General features: G+C 47.8%; 1 protein-coding gene across 2 annotated transcripts in view; it reads left to right on the forward strand.

Annotated features, from left to right (window-relative positions):
- ALG5 (ALG5 dolichyl-phosphate beta-glucosyltransferase) overlaps nucleotides 1-15,149 on the forward strand; it is a 227,600-nt gene that overhangs the window by 75,675 nt on the left and 136,776 nt on the right. For both annotated transcript variants that reach the window (XM_078657186.1, XM_078657187.1), the window contains exon 4: nucleotides 11,959-12,027. In XM_078657186.1, the coding sequence (XP_078513312.1) occupies nucleotides 11,959-12,027 (69 nt within the window). The remainder of the gene's footprint in view (nucleotides 1-11,958; nucleotides 12,028-15,149) is intronic.

Consider the following 15,149-nt stretch of genomic DNA (forward strand, 5'->3'; position numbering starts at 1 on the left):
GAGCACATGGTTAATCGCTGCCTGTTTGACTGAGTGAATGGTTTCATTAGAGATATATCAGCCCATTGACTCAATCACACATTCACTCATCCATGTACTCTCTCATCCATCCACTATATTTTCCTTGCATTCTTTCACTCACCCTTCCACACAAACCCAAATTTGCCAGTCATTGAACACAAATTATCTAATGCCAGACCTCTTGACTTTCCCATGGCTAATTTGATTTTGGGTTTTCCCTCGCATGGCTTTATCAGTGTACACTTGACTATGGTATATTATTCTGATAGTGGCAACTAACTACAGAGTCCTCACCGTAGAAGATTGGATCCAGAAAATGTTCTCCATTGCATTGCTCATGTGCAAAATTTCACTGGCATAATTGAGGAAAAACATCAGTTTCCAAGCCACCCTGAGCAATCTTCTTCCCCCTTAGCTTGTTTTTGCTGCAAGCCCTCTGTAGCCAAGTGTAATCTGGCTCTTCTAATGACTCCATCAGACCTGAGCTCTTTATAAATTTCAGAATCTTCTACTTTCATCTTTCCTAGAAACAGTCAATCTCTCTTTAAAATCCACCTGAGTACCTTGATCTTAGAAACACGCCAAAGTAATTCCCCCTGCTGAAAAAAACATCTTTGGATCCAACGAAACCAGAGAACTATATCCCCATCCCCCATTCTACGTGTTCTGGTCAAGGTAACTGAGAAATATGTAAACAGCGTTCTGTCAGAAGAGTTTCTGGAAGAACCCCATGTCTTGGACATCTCTCAAAACGGCTTCAGGCTGGCCCACAGCACCAAATTTGCCCTGTTAGCAGTACTAGAGAAACTCCGCAGTTTGCTAGATGAGGGTAGATCATCGGCCTTAATCTAGTTTGAATTGAGTGCCGCGTTTGACTCGGTTTCACATAAAACGCTGCAGCCGTCTTCTATAACCTAGAAATACAGGGGTCCTTGCTAACATGATTTTCCTCCTTTTTCAGCCAGTGTTCTTCTCAGGTAATTTCCCCTCTCCATCACCCCTCCCCTTATGCATCCCACCACCTATCCTTACGCTATGGGGCCCCCAGGTCTCCTCCCTGAGCCCTCCCCTATTCAATATATATTCAATATATATGGCCATCCACTTCCTAAGGTCACAAAATCATGTGGGCCCATGCTGGTATTGTACCACGATACTCAGCTGATTCTATCACTCTCTGACAACGGAACGCAAGACATGGTCACTTTTCAAGAAGGAATGCTTGAAGTGGACAAGTGGAAGAATAGCAACTGCTTGAGACTAAATGCCAACAGAACGGAAATGCTCTTGTTAGGCAAGCACTCTAACTCTTAGCGAGACCATTGGCGAACAGCCACTATCTGTCCAACCCCAAACATGCTATACAAAAAACATTTTTATTTTTTTTTATTATTTTTTTTTTTATCCTCATTGGCCTTCTCACCTCCATTACTCAAGGAAGCCACCCTTGGGCTATTTTATCTCATATGCTGGCTGTACAGGAAATGGGCTTTTGCAGCGCTGCTTAAAGTCAGAACCCTCCTCCGGGCATGGCCCCTTAGGTAAATAAAACAGAGTCTTCCTCCAGAGCGTGACCACCCTATCCTCAGGTTTTCACCTGGCCTGGGAAGACTTAAATCCAACTGAGATAAGAGAAGGCTTAATCATAGGATTTATATTTTAGCAGAAAATCAAGCAGCAGCCTTCCCCCTCACCCAAAACATAGCAAAAATGGAGTCCAAAATCTGTATCTTTTTTTAGTCTGATCTGAAATATCTAACTTAGCAATAGATCTCGTGGTTCTTAGCCAGTCCAGTTCTGTCGGAGGTGCCGAAGAAACCCATAATTTGCATATCTCTCTCCGAGCCAACAATATAGCATAAAACAAAAGTTTGGCATTGTCATCCATGCCCTTACCTTGCAGATCCATTCTCCCCGTTTTAACATTTTCAGGGCTTACCTTGATCTGTAGGCCTAGGGCTTTTGACAAACAGCTACTCACGGCCTCAGAATTCTTTTATCTTTGGACATAACACGAACATGTGCAGATCATCTTCATTGGGACTCTTGCATTTAGGGCACACCACCACACCACCAGAGTTGAATTTGGAAAGTCTTCTAGGAGACCAGTACGCCCTGTGAATCGTAAAAAAATTATTCTGCCTTAAATTTGCAGGTTTGACTATTTTATATAGCATAGACATCGTTACTTGCCATTGGTCTTCTGTAGCAATCTCAGGCAAGCAATCTCCCCACAGGGTCTCAAGCAACGTAAAGGGACCACCTTCCATCTCAAGTATCAGCCAATACCACAGCGCAACTTCTTTTTTTAAACACGACATCCAAAATAAGCTTCTCTTCAAATTGATTGTGAAGACCAATTAGATTTCCCTTTCCAGTTGCCCAACTCTGTATCTGCAAATATTTCAGCCTGGTGAAGCTCCGACCCCATTCCTGTTAACAAAACCCCCACAAAATCAACTTGCCATCCGGAAATACATCTTTCCATCTCTGAGGTCCAGCATCTCCTAATGGTCTGGCCAGAGCATCCTTTAACCAGAGAGGAGACCCTGGTGTATCCCAATTCGGAGCCATATGACTATAATATGGAATTTTTGGTACCCTTCTAATTTTGAACCAGAACTCTGCTAAGTCTCTTAAGACATTTAACCTAACCTTTTTGAAGAATTTCGGATCCGCAAACTTATACAGAAAGCCATGCTCGTTATAGTTAGCCTTTCTAAGCAACACAGCCAACAATTTCCCAATGACTGAGATCGCCGGGTTAGCCAGCAACATTCTACAGTTTTTTAGCAGGAAGGCCCATGAATAAATAGATTTGAAAGTCTGGGACCGCCAGCCCTCCCTTCACAAGTTTTCTCCTGAGCTTCTTCCAGGAGAGGGATACAAAAAACCTTGAAGTATGGATGGACGATACTGTTGCTCTCGGACCCAAGCCAAAACATTGACTGGCACCTGCTTTGGACTTCTGAGAAGCCTCAAACCCACAATTGGCCACTTCAACCCTTCTATCAGGCTGACCATCATACCAATTCTCGATTACTGCAATATCTTATATCTAGAAGCAAAAAAAGTTGCCACCAAAAGACTTCAGCCTGCCCAAAATGCAGCAGCAAGGCTGCTCTTCTCACTGCCAACATTTTGCCCCACCTCTAGGCTTCTCCATAAGCTGCATTGGCTCCCTGTGGATAAGCGCATACACTTTAAGACCCTGTGTATCGCCCACAAGATTCTTCACTCTCAGGGGGCCCCATCCTAAATAACCTCATCTCTTATTACCTACCTTCCAGACCGCTTCGCTCTGCCAACCTTATTCCGGTCATTGTTACTCAAGCCAAGAAGGCAAGAGCTAGAGGCTCCTTTCGAACTCTGGCCTCTACTCTGTAGAACAAACTACCCCTTTTACTCTAGAAAACCCAGAACTGTCTCCACTTCAGGAAATTGCTCAAGACCTGGCTCTTTTTCAGCTAGGTTTCCCCCGTTCCCTCTGCTTTCAGCTGTTCGTAGTGGTTGTACCTCTGTTACTGGTCTAGTACTGGGAAGCACCAGGCTTGGGGCAGCTATGCACTATATGAGGTCTCCTAACATAACATGTGAACCACTAGGTGGCTACTTGCGACTCCATGCTAACTCCACACTGCCTCGTAAGTGACAAAAGTGGAGCGACATATAAGCAGCACATAAGCATATAAGCAGCACTACTGTGCTTTGAGGTAATTTCCTTTCCTGCGTGCCTTCCTATGTAGATCAGGAGCTCTGCTTTCTTTCTTTTTTGTTTTGTGCCGACTTATACGATTTCTCAGTGTGCTGTACACCAGTGTGCCCATCCAAAATTACAAGTTTCAAGCCATACCACGACTGCAGGAAACAAATATTTGTCACAGATCCGCACAAGGTGTGTCTCAGGTATCTGGTCTCGAGACACAACTCTAAGTAAGTGTGATAATTGCTCACTCATGTCCCAGAAGGCAATATGAGGCTGTGAGGGGACGTTGTGTCCTTCGTTGCTCATCAAATACTTTCCCAGGGTCAGTTCTGCAAGCATTCAACTCAAGTCTCAAAGTACTCTGGTGAATCCAAGTGCAAGCATAAGAAATCAATGTGGGTCTAGACCCCAGGCCGTCACTCTGACTCCAAAAAGAAGACGTATGGTCATCATAATGTCAGTCGCTCTAATTCAGTGTTTCTGGGCATGTAATTGATTCTTCTTTTGATCCTATCTTGTCCCAAATTTCCCAGACCATTATCGACCCTACAGCAGATCGAGGCCTTTAAGGAGGCCATGCTGCAAAATTTCAGTGCGTTTCCGACTCCCTCATGACCCATGAATCTGTAGGCCCCAGTCAGGTTACCACTGCGATGCCATTAATAGTGCCATCTGTCCTCTTGTGGCTCATTTCCATGCCCTTACTGACCCTGGTACAGATTTCTACTCTGGCCCGGACATCCATGTTGGTGCCCAATTTCAAACCCTGAACCGAGTTTCGTTCGAGCTTAACAGACGTCATACAGTGAAATAAAAGCACAACCGTTCATTGTGCAACCTGACTCTTAACACAGTGCCTCTGCCACATTTCTCCTACAAACAGAGGCTCCATTATCTTTTTAGTTCTGACTCTGATCCTATGCTAGAGCAGGGGTCACACCAAGACGTAGATGATGGGGATGTCTTCTCCCTCTCCCATTATTCAGATGGTCTTTTACTTTTCTTAACAGAACTCCATTGGGCTTGATACCTCACCCCAGACAGAACTTAACTCTCTACTTTGGGCACCCAACAAAAGACTATTCCTCCTTTGCAGGGTAGACGAGGCACTAAAATTTCAGCTAACCTCTGTTGAAATCAAATCAAAGCAAAGGCTCAGGCAGAGATTTTGTCGCCTGGACTAGCAACGTCTGTAGCCTTACTTCCTTTTAATGATGCTCTCACTGATACTTTGATTGCTATCTGATCGAAGCCCTGTTCCAGACCGCCTGTGAACAGGCAGGTGACCAGACGTCCCAGCCTGGGGACCAAGATTTCCTCCCCAAACAGTCTTATCTTTCTTGTTTTTGCAGGTCTTGACCAGTAGGGTGAATCCAAACTCTTTACTTACCAGTCTTCCCATAGGATTGAAACTTTTGGGAAACGCATGCATCTTCTGACAGCCTAGCACATGTGTGTATGCTTGGCTGTTAAACATATGCTCTTTAACCCATGGCCAGCTAGATCTTGCCAACAGTAGTGGAAGACCTTAGGACCTCTTTTGCCAAGACAATCCATGGTTGATTAGATGCAGCCAAATTTGTTATCCACTCAGGTCTGGAAACTACAATTCCAGATATTTAGTGGCTATTGCAGTTCATGCATTATCTATGGTACCTGGTAGACGTGGAGCATTTTCAGTGTGCTGTGCTCTCCTTCAGCCTCACCAGCGTCCCTCGGGTTTTCAAGTGATGAAGGTGGTCGCTGCACAAATTCGTAGGTCGGCAGTAACCGTCTCCCTGTACCTCAACAATACGTATCGAAGGTGTGCTTACCACATGCATCGGGAAGACTGCAGAACTTTTGACATCTTTGAGTGCACTATCAACGAGCCAAAGTCCCACTCGATTCCTTCACTAAGGCTTTCAATCATGGTGGCAGTCATACACACAGTGGAGGTCTGATCTGATCTTTCCCTCCACAGTAACGAGTCAAGAACATTTGGGCTATGATCCTGATATTTCAGTCTCAGTCCTGGATCACAGTGACCTCCGTTCTGAGGCTTCCTGCGTCCTCCACGTCAACTATACCTGGCGGCCCACAGGCTCTGCAATGGAATTTCTAGTGGGCCAACCATCAAGGAAATCTAGTGTATGATGTCCAGGTCTCTAAAGAGACTGCTTGAGATTTGTAGTAATGGGTGCTCTAATGCAATTTGTCCAGCACTAGGCCCCTGTCCCTTCTGTACCTAGAGCTCACTGTGGTAGCGGGCGGGCCCCTGCTGGAATGGGGAGGTCATTTGGGGAGGTGTAGATCAGTGGGCTTTAGTCTGTAGTGGAGGGCCAGCGCCATATTAATCTGATGATGTCGCGGGCTATTGGTGTGGCTGTGAAGGTCTTCCTGCCATCCACCAAGGTGAAGCTGCTGCAGGTTCTCACAGACAACCCCACCATCATGTGGCACTGGAACAAAAACGGCAAAGTGGGTTCCTCTGTCGTGTATCTGCTCCTTTTGATGTGGTATGAAAGTCTGGATATTGATTGGGAACCACATGCGAGGGTCCCTCAATTCAAGAACCGATAAATTGAGCAGGCGGTGTCTGGAAGATCACAAGTGGTGAGGTGCAGGGCATCTTCCAACAGTGGGGAGCAACCTAGCTATATCTTTTGAAACTGTCAGACGCACAGTCTCAGTTTTGCAGACAAGGTGGTACCAAGGAGGGACTAACAGGCCTATGTACGAATCCGAAGCCAGCGTTTACGAAGAACAATGACCAATATGGGCAGAGAGTGGGCGGGGCTTCCATTGCTTACCCTAAAACAGCATGCCTCACAGAGCGAGTAGGGCATACGCGCTGCCGCTAGGCTTGACCTACAAATGGAGGGATGGACAGTAGCGTGGATGAGTCCCAATCACTGAGATTAATTTAAGCAATTCATCGAGCGACCACTGCGCCTTTAACAGGCCCGGTCGCCCCACGCTCCTCTTACCCCTGCCTCCTGGTTTGCCGCTCTCCACGCCGCATCTCCTACAGGCGCCCCAGCCGCCGCTGAGCCGCCGCCAGCCCACACTCGTTTTTGCCGCCGCCACCAGCCCGCACTCGATTTTCCCGCCGCTGCCTCCCTGCGGCCCCGCCCCCGACAGCCGATTGGATCCCATGGTCCCCCCGACAGCCGATTGGATCCCACGCTCCCGCCACCCAGCGGACCCTCCCTCCCGGCTCCCTTCTTATGACGCCCCCACGCACGCGCAGCGGGCGTGCCGATTTTGCGCGCCAAAGGCAAGCCCGTCTGCGCCTGGCCCGCGCCCAGCGCCAGGACCCCTGGCCCCCACCGAAGAAAGACGACCCGACGGACCTACGACGCCGCCTCCCTCAACGCACTCAATGCCGGCCGGAACCCCGCCTGCTGCCGAGCCACCCCGAGACGCATCCACGGACCCTTCACCTGCAAAGCCTGCAAATTCACCTGCACCGCACCCGCCAAGCCAAGCACCAGCAGCAACCACCTGAAGTGCATCCTGCTCAACACCCGCTCCGTCCACAGACACGCCGTGGAACTCTGGAACCTCCTCGACGCAACATCACCAGACGTCGCCTTCCTCACGGAAACCTGGATGAACGTCTCCTCAGCCCCCGACATCGCCATCCCAGACGGGTACAAGATCATCAGGAGGGACCGCATCAACCAGACCGGAGGAGGCATCGCCATCGTCCACAGGAACACCATCCGCATCACGACCGACTCCAACGACACCTTCGCCGCAGCCGAATATCTCCACTTCCAGATTCACACCGACCCAAAGACGACCCTCAGAGGTACCCTCGTCTACAGACTCCGGGACCACGCACACAATTCAGCGAAGACATCACAGACTTCATCAGCCCGCACGCCCTCACCTCCGCTGACTACATCCTCCTTGGAGACCTCAACTTCAACCTGGAGAACAACAAGGACCGCAACACCGCCGCCCTGCTGAACAACCTCGCCAACCTCGGACTCAAACAACTGGTCAACACCCCCACCCACTACGCCGGCCACACGCTTGATCCCGTCTTCTCATCCAGCAAGCACATCACCTTCAGCCACTCCACCGGACTCCACTGGACCGACAACAGCTGCGTCCACTTCAGCTTCAGAAGAACCACGACCCACCACCACCCGCTTCAGGTTCCCCACAGAAGCTGGAGCAAGATCACCACCAACCAGCTCACCACCTCTCTCAGCCAGAACCCACCCGCCAGCGCAACGGACCCCAACGAAGCAGCCCGGAACTTCACGCAGTGGCTGACCGCCTGCGCCGACGACCTCGCACCACTGAAGAACCCCCGCAGCAGACCCAGAAGCAAGAAGGCATCCTGGTTCACTGACGAACTCAAGGACTCCAAGAAGACCTGCCGCACCCTCGCGAAAGCCTGGCTCCTCGACCGGACCACCGACAACATGAACGCCCTCAAACACGCCACCCGCAAGCACCGCCAGCTTATCCGCACCACCAAGAAGAAATCCCTGAAGGAACGATTGGACAACAATGCCCACGACAGCAAGGAACTCTTCAGCATCGTCAAGGAGTTCTCCAACCCCAGCACCGGCAACAACAACATCACTCCGTCACAAGGCCTCTGCGACTCCCTCGCCACGTTCTTCCACCGCAAGATCGCCGACATCCACAACAGCTTCAGCGCACCATCCACGCACCCCACCGTCGAACCAACGCCCCCCACCACCACCCTCCGCACCTGGACCACGGTGACCACCGAGGACACAGCCCGCACGATGAACACCATCCACTCCGGATCACCGACCGACCCCTGCCCACACAACGTCTTCAACAAGGCCGACTCCACGATCGCACCCCAACTCGGGAACATCATCAACACCTCCTTCAACACCGCCACCTTCCAGGAGAGCTGGAAGCACGCCGAGCTCAGCGCCCTACTGAAGAAACCAACAGCGGACTCCACCGACCTCAAAAACTTCCGCCCCATCTCGCTCCTCCCTTTTCCTGCTAAAGTCATCGAGAAGATCGTCAACAGACAGCTTGCCGCCTTTCTCGAGACGAACGGATCCCTCGACCCCTCGCAGTCCGGTTTCAGAGCCAACCACAGCACCGAGACCGCCCTCATCGCAGCCACCGACGACATCCGAGCCCTGCTCGACAATGGGGAAACAGCCGCACTCATCCTCCTGGACCTCTCTGCAGCGTTTGACACTGTCTGCCACCGCACCCTAGTTCAACGCCTCAGCAACCTCGGCATCCAAGAGAAGGCACTGGAGTGGATCACCTCGTTCCTCGCCGGAAGAACACAGAGTCCGCCTCCCCCAGTTTCGATCCGAGGCTACCGAAGTCATCTGCGGCGTTTCGCAAGGATCTTCACTCAGCCCCACCCTCTTCAACGTCTACATGAGACCTCTTGCAGCCATCGCACGCCAACACAACCTCAACATCATCTCTTACGCCGACGACACCCAGCTGATCCTCACCGGAGACCCCGACACCGCCAGAACCTGCCTACACGAAGGGATGAAAGACGTCGCCGAGTGGATGAAGATCAGCTGCCTGAAACTGAACTCAGACAAGACGGAAGTCCTCATCCTGGGATCATCGCCCTCCGCCTGGGACGACTCCTGGTGGCCCCCCGCCCTGGGCACCGCACCCAAGCCAACCGACCACGCACGCAACCTGGGCTTCATCCTGGACTCTTCCCTCTCGATGACCAGACAAGTCAACGCCGTCTCCTCATCGTGCTTCAACACCCTGCGTATGCTCCGAAAGATCTTCCGATGGATCCCGACCGAAACCAGGAAGACGGTCACCCAAGCACTCGTCACCAGCCGACTAGACTATGGAAACACCCTCTACGCCGGAACCACAGCCAAGCTACAGAAAAAACTCCAACGCATCCAGAACGCCTCTGCCCGACTCATCCTGGACATCCCCCGACGCAGCCAAATCTCCAGCCACCTGAAAGACCTGCACTGGCTCCCTGTCAACAAGAGGATCACGTTCCGGCTCCTCACCCACGCACACAAGTCTCTCCACGACCTGGGCCCCAAGTACCTCAACGACCGCCTGACCTTCTACACGCCCACCCGCCAGCTACGGTCCACCAGCCTCGCCCTCGCCGCCGTACCACGCATCCGAAGAGCCACCGCCGGAGGAAGATCCTTCTCCTACCTGGCTGCCAAGACATGGAACTCCATCCCCATCCACCTTCGGCTGACCCAGGACCATCTCGCCTTCAGGAGACAACTCAAGACCTGGCTGTTCGAGCAGTAGCAAACCCCTTCCCCCAAGCGCCTTGAGACCCTCCCGGGTGAGTAGTGCGCTATACAAGTGTTATGATTGATTGATTGATCGATCAATAATTGTTTGTACTGTGTAGTGAAACAGCTGCCACTGTATTCCAATCTGTAATCCAAAGATTACATAGTTTTGATAATTTATTATTTCCCCTCGTGTTGGTGTGTCACATCTCCAGAGAGATGCAAGGAAAGAAAAAGCAAGCGGAAAAGTGTAGAAGGGCGCAAAGGTGAATCATACATCAATCAACCATCCTCGTCATTTGTATATTCCAAGTAACAGAAATGTTATCAAACAGAGCAACAGCAAAGTCAATAATCCAGCATCCGCATGCCGATCAAGCGCTCTTCTTAACGTGTTACTGTCTGTCCTGTTCAAGGCAGAGAAGCTCTGGGACAGAATCCCCTGCTGAGAAGCCATGACCGTGTTGAGATTTGTTTCCTGAATTTTTGTACCTCCACTGGAATGTGGCCAGTAGGTTTATGGAGGCCGATACTAAGCCTCTGTTTGTCTGGCATGGCAGACCGTGCATTAACTCATGAATCTCTGCAGCAGGTTGATTAATCCATTCAGCGATTTTACCGGAATTGTAGCCTGGACCTTGCAGAGTAGGCTCAGACTTATTTAGGAGACACAATATCTCCAGGAACAAAACTCCTTTACCAGTATAGATAGAAAGGGCCGAAGGACTTGTGATTGGTACTTCCCAGTCCTACCAGTCGTTAAAAGCAGTATCCTACATGAAAATCGGGGGGCTTTTCTCACTAAAGTAACAGACAAATTGGAAAGGCAGGTAGGACTGAAGAAGGGAAGGTCACTTTTCAAGCCTGGCAGGGTATCGGGGCGCAACACATGAGCCCCTTAGCATGATAAATGGACACATTCATATTTATTTTAGGCACAGGAAGATTAAAGTGATTTGCCCAGAATCACAGTATGTGTGAGCCTCCGGCAAGACTCAAACCTGATTCCCCGGCTTCAAACTCGACCCCTCAAGCCGTTCAGCCACATCCTCTCCCCCAATTGCTCACGTGATTTGTAAACCAGGTGTCATTTTTCATTAGATTTTCCTAGCTACAATCAACATGTTTAGCTCAATATGTCACTACCAATTACTACAACCCAACTCTTTACTTCTTTGCCCATTAAAGTCACATTTAAATGTGACTTTTTTTTTACAGAAAACTACTAATCAGTAGCGCTGCCACCTAAGTGAAAGCGGACCGCGATGCAAATTATAAAAAAGAAATACGTAACAACAATGTAAAAGCGGGCTGCGTCGCTGTCAATTAAATAAATAAAGCAGCGCGGCGGCTAAAGCAGACCGCACTGCAAATCACAAACAAAAAACTGAACCACGATGTAAAAGAGGGCTGCAGCGTTGTGTGGTTGGAATAGGTAAAGAGCTTCAAAGAAAATAGTGCTCAACCACTAGATAGCGCAGACCATATAACGAGCCCAAAAAAAAGATCCAGTCGTTATGGCCAGTAATAAATGGAGACAAGACGTACCAAGGAGGGACTAACAAGCCTACATACGAATCAGAAGCTAGTATTTACAAAGGACAATGACCCAAGCCAATGTCAAATATGGGCGGAGAGTAGGCGGGGCTTCAAGTTCATACCCTAATACAGCAGGCCTCACAGAGAGAGCAGTGCGTGCGCGCTGCTGCTAGGCTCGACCTAAAAATCTACTGAGGAAGGGGGAAGTCAGTCAGAGGGCTAGAGTTAGTCTGGATTGGAAAAAGGCTGCCCATTGACTTTGCCCTAATAATTTTTTATTGCTATGGCAAATGCTGCTGTCCTGTACAGTAAGAAAAGTACAAGCGTATACACTAAAAGAGACGGCTTAAGTCTAAATATTGAAGTTGCTACAGTGAGCGACCTGTTTTTGATTTATTTATATTTTGTCCAGCTGACCATAAAACCTTTGCTTTTTGTTTCAAACAGACTCAGAGTCCTTCTTTCACATATGAGGTGATTGTAGTTGATGATGGCAGTAAAGATCAAACTTCAAAGGTAAGAATCATTGTCACTTGGACTTGGGTTTTAGTTTCTGTCTGTGCAGTTATTGAACTTTTTTTTCACTCGAAGATACAACCCTCTAGAGTGCGTGAGGTGAGTTGCATAGCGCAGTATTGCAGCCCTGATTGTCCCTAGTAGCATCCAGAATGAGCCGAATGATTTATCATTTTTGTGATCTTTGAGCAGACCGCCTTAGCTGTCTGTGGTAGATACATTGTTGGCATTCTGGTTATTCTGGGTATTCAGCAGAGCAATTACAGCCTTTTAAGTAGACCCACCTGGAACCTGTTTTGCCAAGTTAAGACTTTACGCTACAGGGTGCATTCAAAGGTTGCTAAGAAACATCTCTCATCCCCTTCTCTTCCACAATACATCATTGCACATTCGACTTCAGATTGCTTAGTAGTTCAGGCCTTCTTGACCAGGACAAAACGTAATGCTTCCTTTCAGTGAGCATGGGAGGTCATGCTCTCCTACGAGAAGAGAATGTTCACTGAGATGACCAATAGCGCACTTGGCTATTTTAAACATCGCAGTCACAGCCCACAATCTGAGATTTGTGTCAGATGTGAGGTAGTTTCTTAAACGATACCGAAAGTTCAGAGCATCAATACATCTGTATTACTTAAAATCCCTACCTCTCACCCCTCAGTGACAGTTCCCTGACAACTATAATAGACCATTTTGAGACTGAGGGGGATCACAGACGTCAGCTGGATCATTGTCTGAGTTAGTCTTTGATGCTTACTATGGAGATGTTTTTAAACAAGTCGCAATAGACTGCACAAAATGATTTTTGTATTGTTGCATTGGAACAAAAAACAACCAGCTTTTTAAAGGATTTTATCACCATCTTGCAGTTGTCAGTATCATTGGCCAAAGATTGACATAGAATAAGTACAGTTAAGGCATTCTGAGGGCACTATCTGACTTTCCATACCCCTAAACAGTAGTCTTTCTTTTAGCTGCCTAATGTTGCCAGAATTGTTAGCGCCCCTAAGCAGTTCCCTTCTTTTAGCGCCTTTTTTCCCTTTCCAATATATTTTGGATTTCAATTTGTCATTACCATTTCTGGTTAAGCTTCTTTTCAAAAAGACAAACGGAGTGGTGGAGGGTCCTAGGGGAATTTGTTTATAGACCGAAAAAGTACCTTGTCCCCCAACTTGACAGCAAAAAACACGAGAGGTACTAAAAGTCTAGAAATGAGAAATCTACTGGAACCTAATTGTGTCCCGTATTCATGTTCAGACCACACCGTTAATCTAAACAAATGACAGTGTCATGTCAGAGAAGTGAGACAGAGAAGATACAGAGTCTGAAAGACTAGAAAAAGTACCCATCAGCCCACTCAAAAGTGGAATCTCGTCATCTGGGTTGTTCAATGTTGGAAAAAGGTGTCCTGTAGGCTCCTCCTCAGGGAGAGTCTGAGGTTGCCTAATGATGGACCCTGGGATCAAGCATCCAACCAACAGAAGACAGTATGTGAGCGGAAGGGGCGAAAGTTGCAGTGCTCAAAAGAAGAACAGAAAAGGAAAATAATCCTCGTGATTTAAAAATACCTACTTTGATGACATAAAAAACTTTATTGGGTCTGACCATCAAAGTGGTATTATTAAAAGCAGTGCACTGATAGCATGCAAGGAATTGCTATCTACCATGTGTGTTGATTGGTCGACATGTTTCAGCCTAGAGCGGCTTTCTTCAGGACCTATGATTTGCTACTGCAACACTTACTTATCGTGATATAAGACGTGATTTACAACCACTCTCCAATTGATTAAGAGGAAGATGGTGTATCTTCTCCCTGATTATAGGGAGAAAAAACCTCACCTCACCTGGCAACAGCTCAGGTTGGAAGGAGGCCACGCACTCTCCGTTGTTGCCTCGGATTGAAAACTGAGCCGAGGGGGAGAAGGGAGAAGATACACCATCTTCCTCTTAATCAATTGGAGAGTGGTTGTAAATCACGTCTTATATCACGATAAGTAAGTGTTGCAGTAGCAAATCATAGGTCCTGAAGAAAGCCGCTCTAGGCTGAAACATGTCGACCAATCAACACACATGGTAGATAGCAATTCCTTGCATGCTATCAGCGCACTGCTTTTAATAATACCACTTTGATGGTCAGACCCAATAAAGTTTTTTATGTCATCAAAGTAGGTATTTTTAAATCACGAGGATTATTTTCCTTTTCTGTTCTTCTTTTGAGCACTGCAACTTTCGCCCCTTCCGCTCACATACTGTCTTCTGTTGGTTGGATGCTTGATCCCAGGGTCCATCATTAGGCAACCTCAGACTCTCCCTGAGGAGGAGCCTACAGGACACCTTTTTCCAACATTGAACAACCCAGATGACGAGATTCCACTTTTGAGTGGGCTGATGGGTACTTTTTCTAGTCTTTCAGACTCTGTATCTTCTCTGTCTCACTTCTCTGACATGACACTGTCATTTGTTTAGAGTAACGGTGTGGTCTGAACATGAATACGGGACACAATTAGGTTCCAGTAGATTTCTCATTTCTAGACTTTTAGTACCTCTCGTGTTTTTTTAAGCTTCTTTTCAGCCTTCTTATTTATGCTCTTTTTAAACCTTTTACTTTCTTGGTGGCAACTACGTCGGCAAGTAAAGTGGAAGAGTAACAGGTGTTTTCCACTATACTTCCTTGGATCCTTCGATCCACGCAAAGTGGTGTGGAAGATATGCTCTGGTCTGGAGGTATTGCTTCTTGCATTTTTTATTCCTCCTCACCTGTGCATCCTGAAAGGACTTTCGGCAATTATGTAGCGTGAACAAAAGAATATATAACAGAGGAGCAGCTTTTCATTAGATTCCAAGGCTCAAAGAAGGTGTAAGCTGTGAGTAAGCTAACTCTCTCCGTTTAGATAGTTTAGTGGATTAAAATGCTATGAACAGGTTTTCATTGTTTAATTTTGTTTGTTCTGGTAGTGTATTTCCCGAAATCTTCGTAAATCAATTTATATAGAGCCACTGTTCCCTATAGTGTTCACAAAACATCTTGTTTTTACTATAGTTAATGTTCAGCATGTTTATTCCATGTAAAAGAAGAGTATTTCGTCACAGTGAGTACTGTTTGGTTATGCATATAGGCCGACGTC

This window comes from Lissotriton helveticus, chromosome 8, assembly GCF_964261635.1.
Source record: "Lissotriton helveticus chromosome 8, aLisHel1.1, whole genome shotgun sequence".
In the NCBI taxonomy this organism is placed as follows: domain Eukaryota; kingdom Metazoa; phylum Chordata; class Amphibia; order Caudata; family Salamandridae; genus Lissotriton; species Lissotriton helveticus.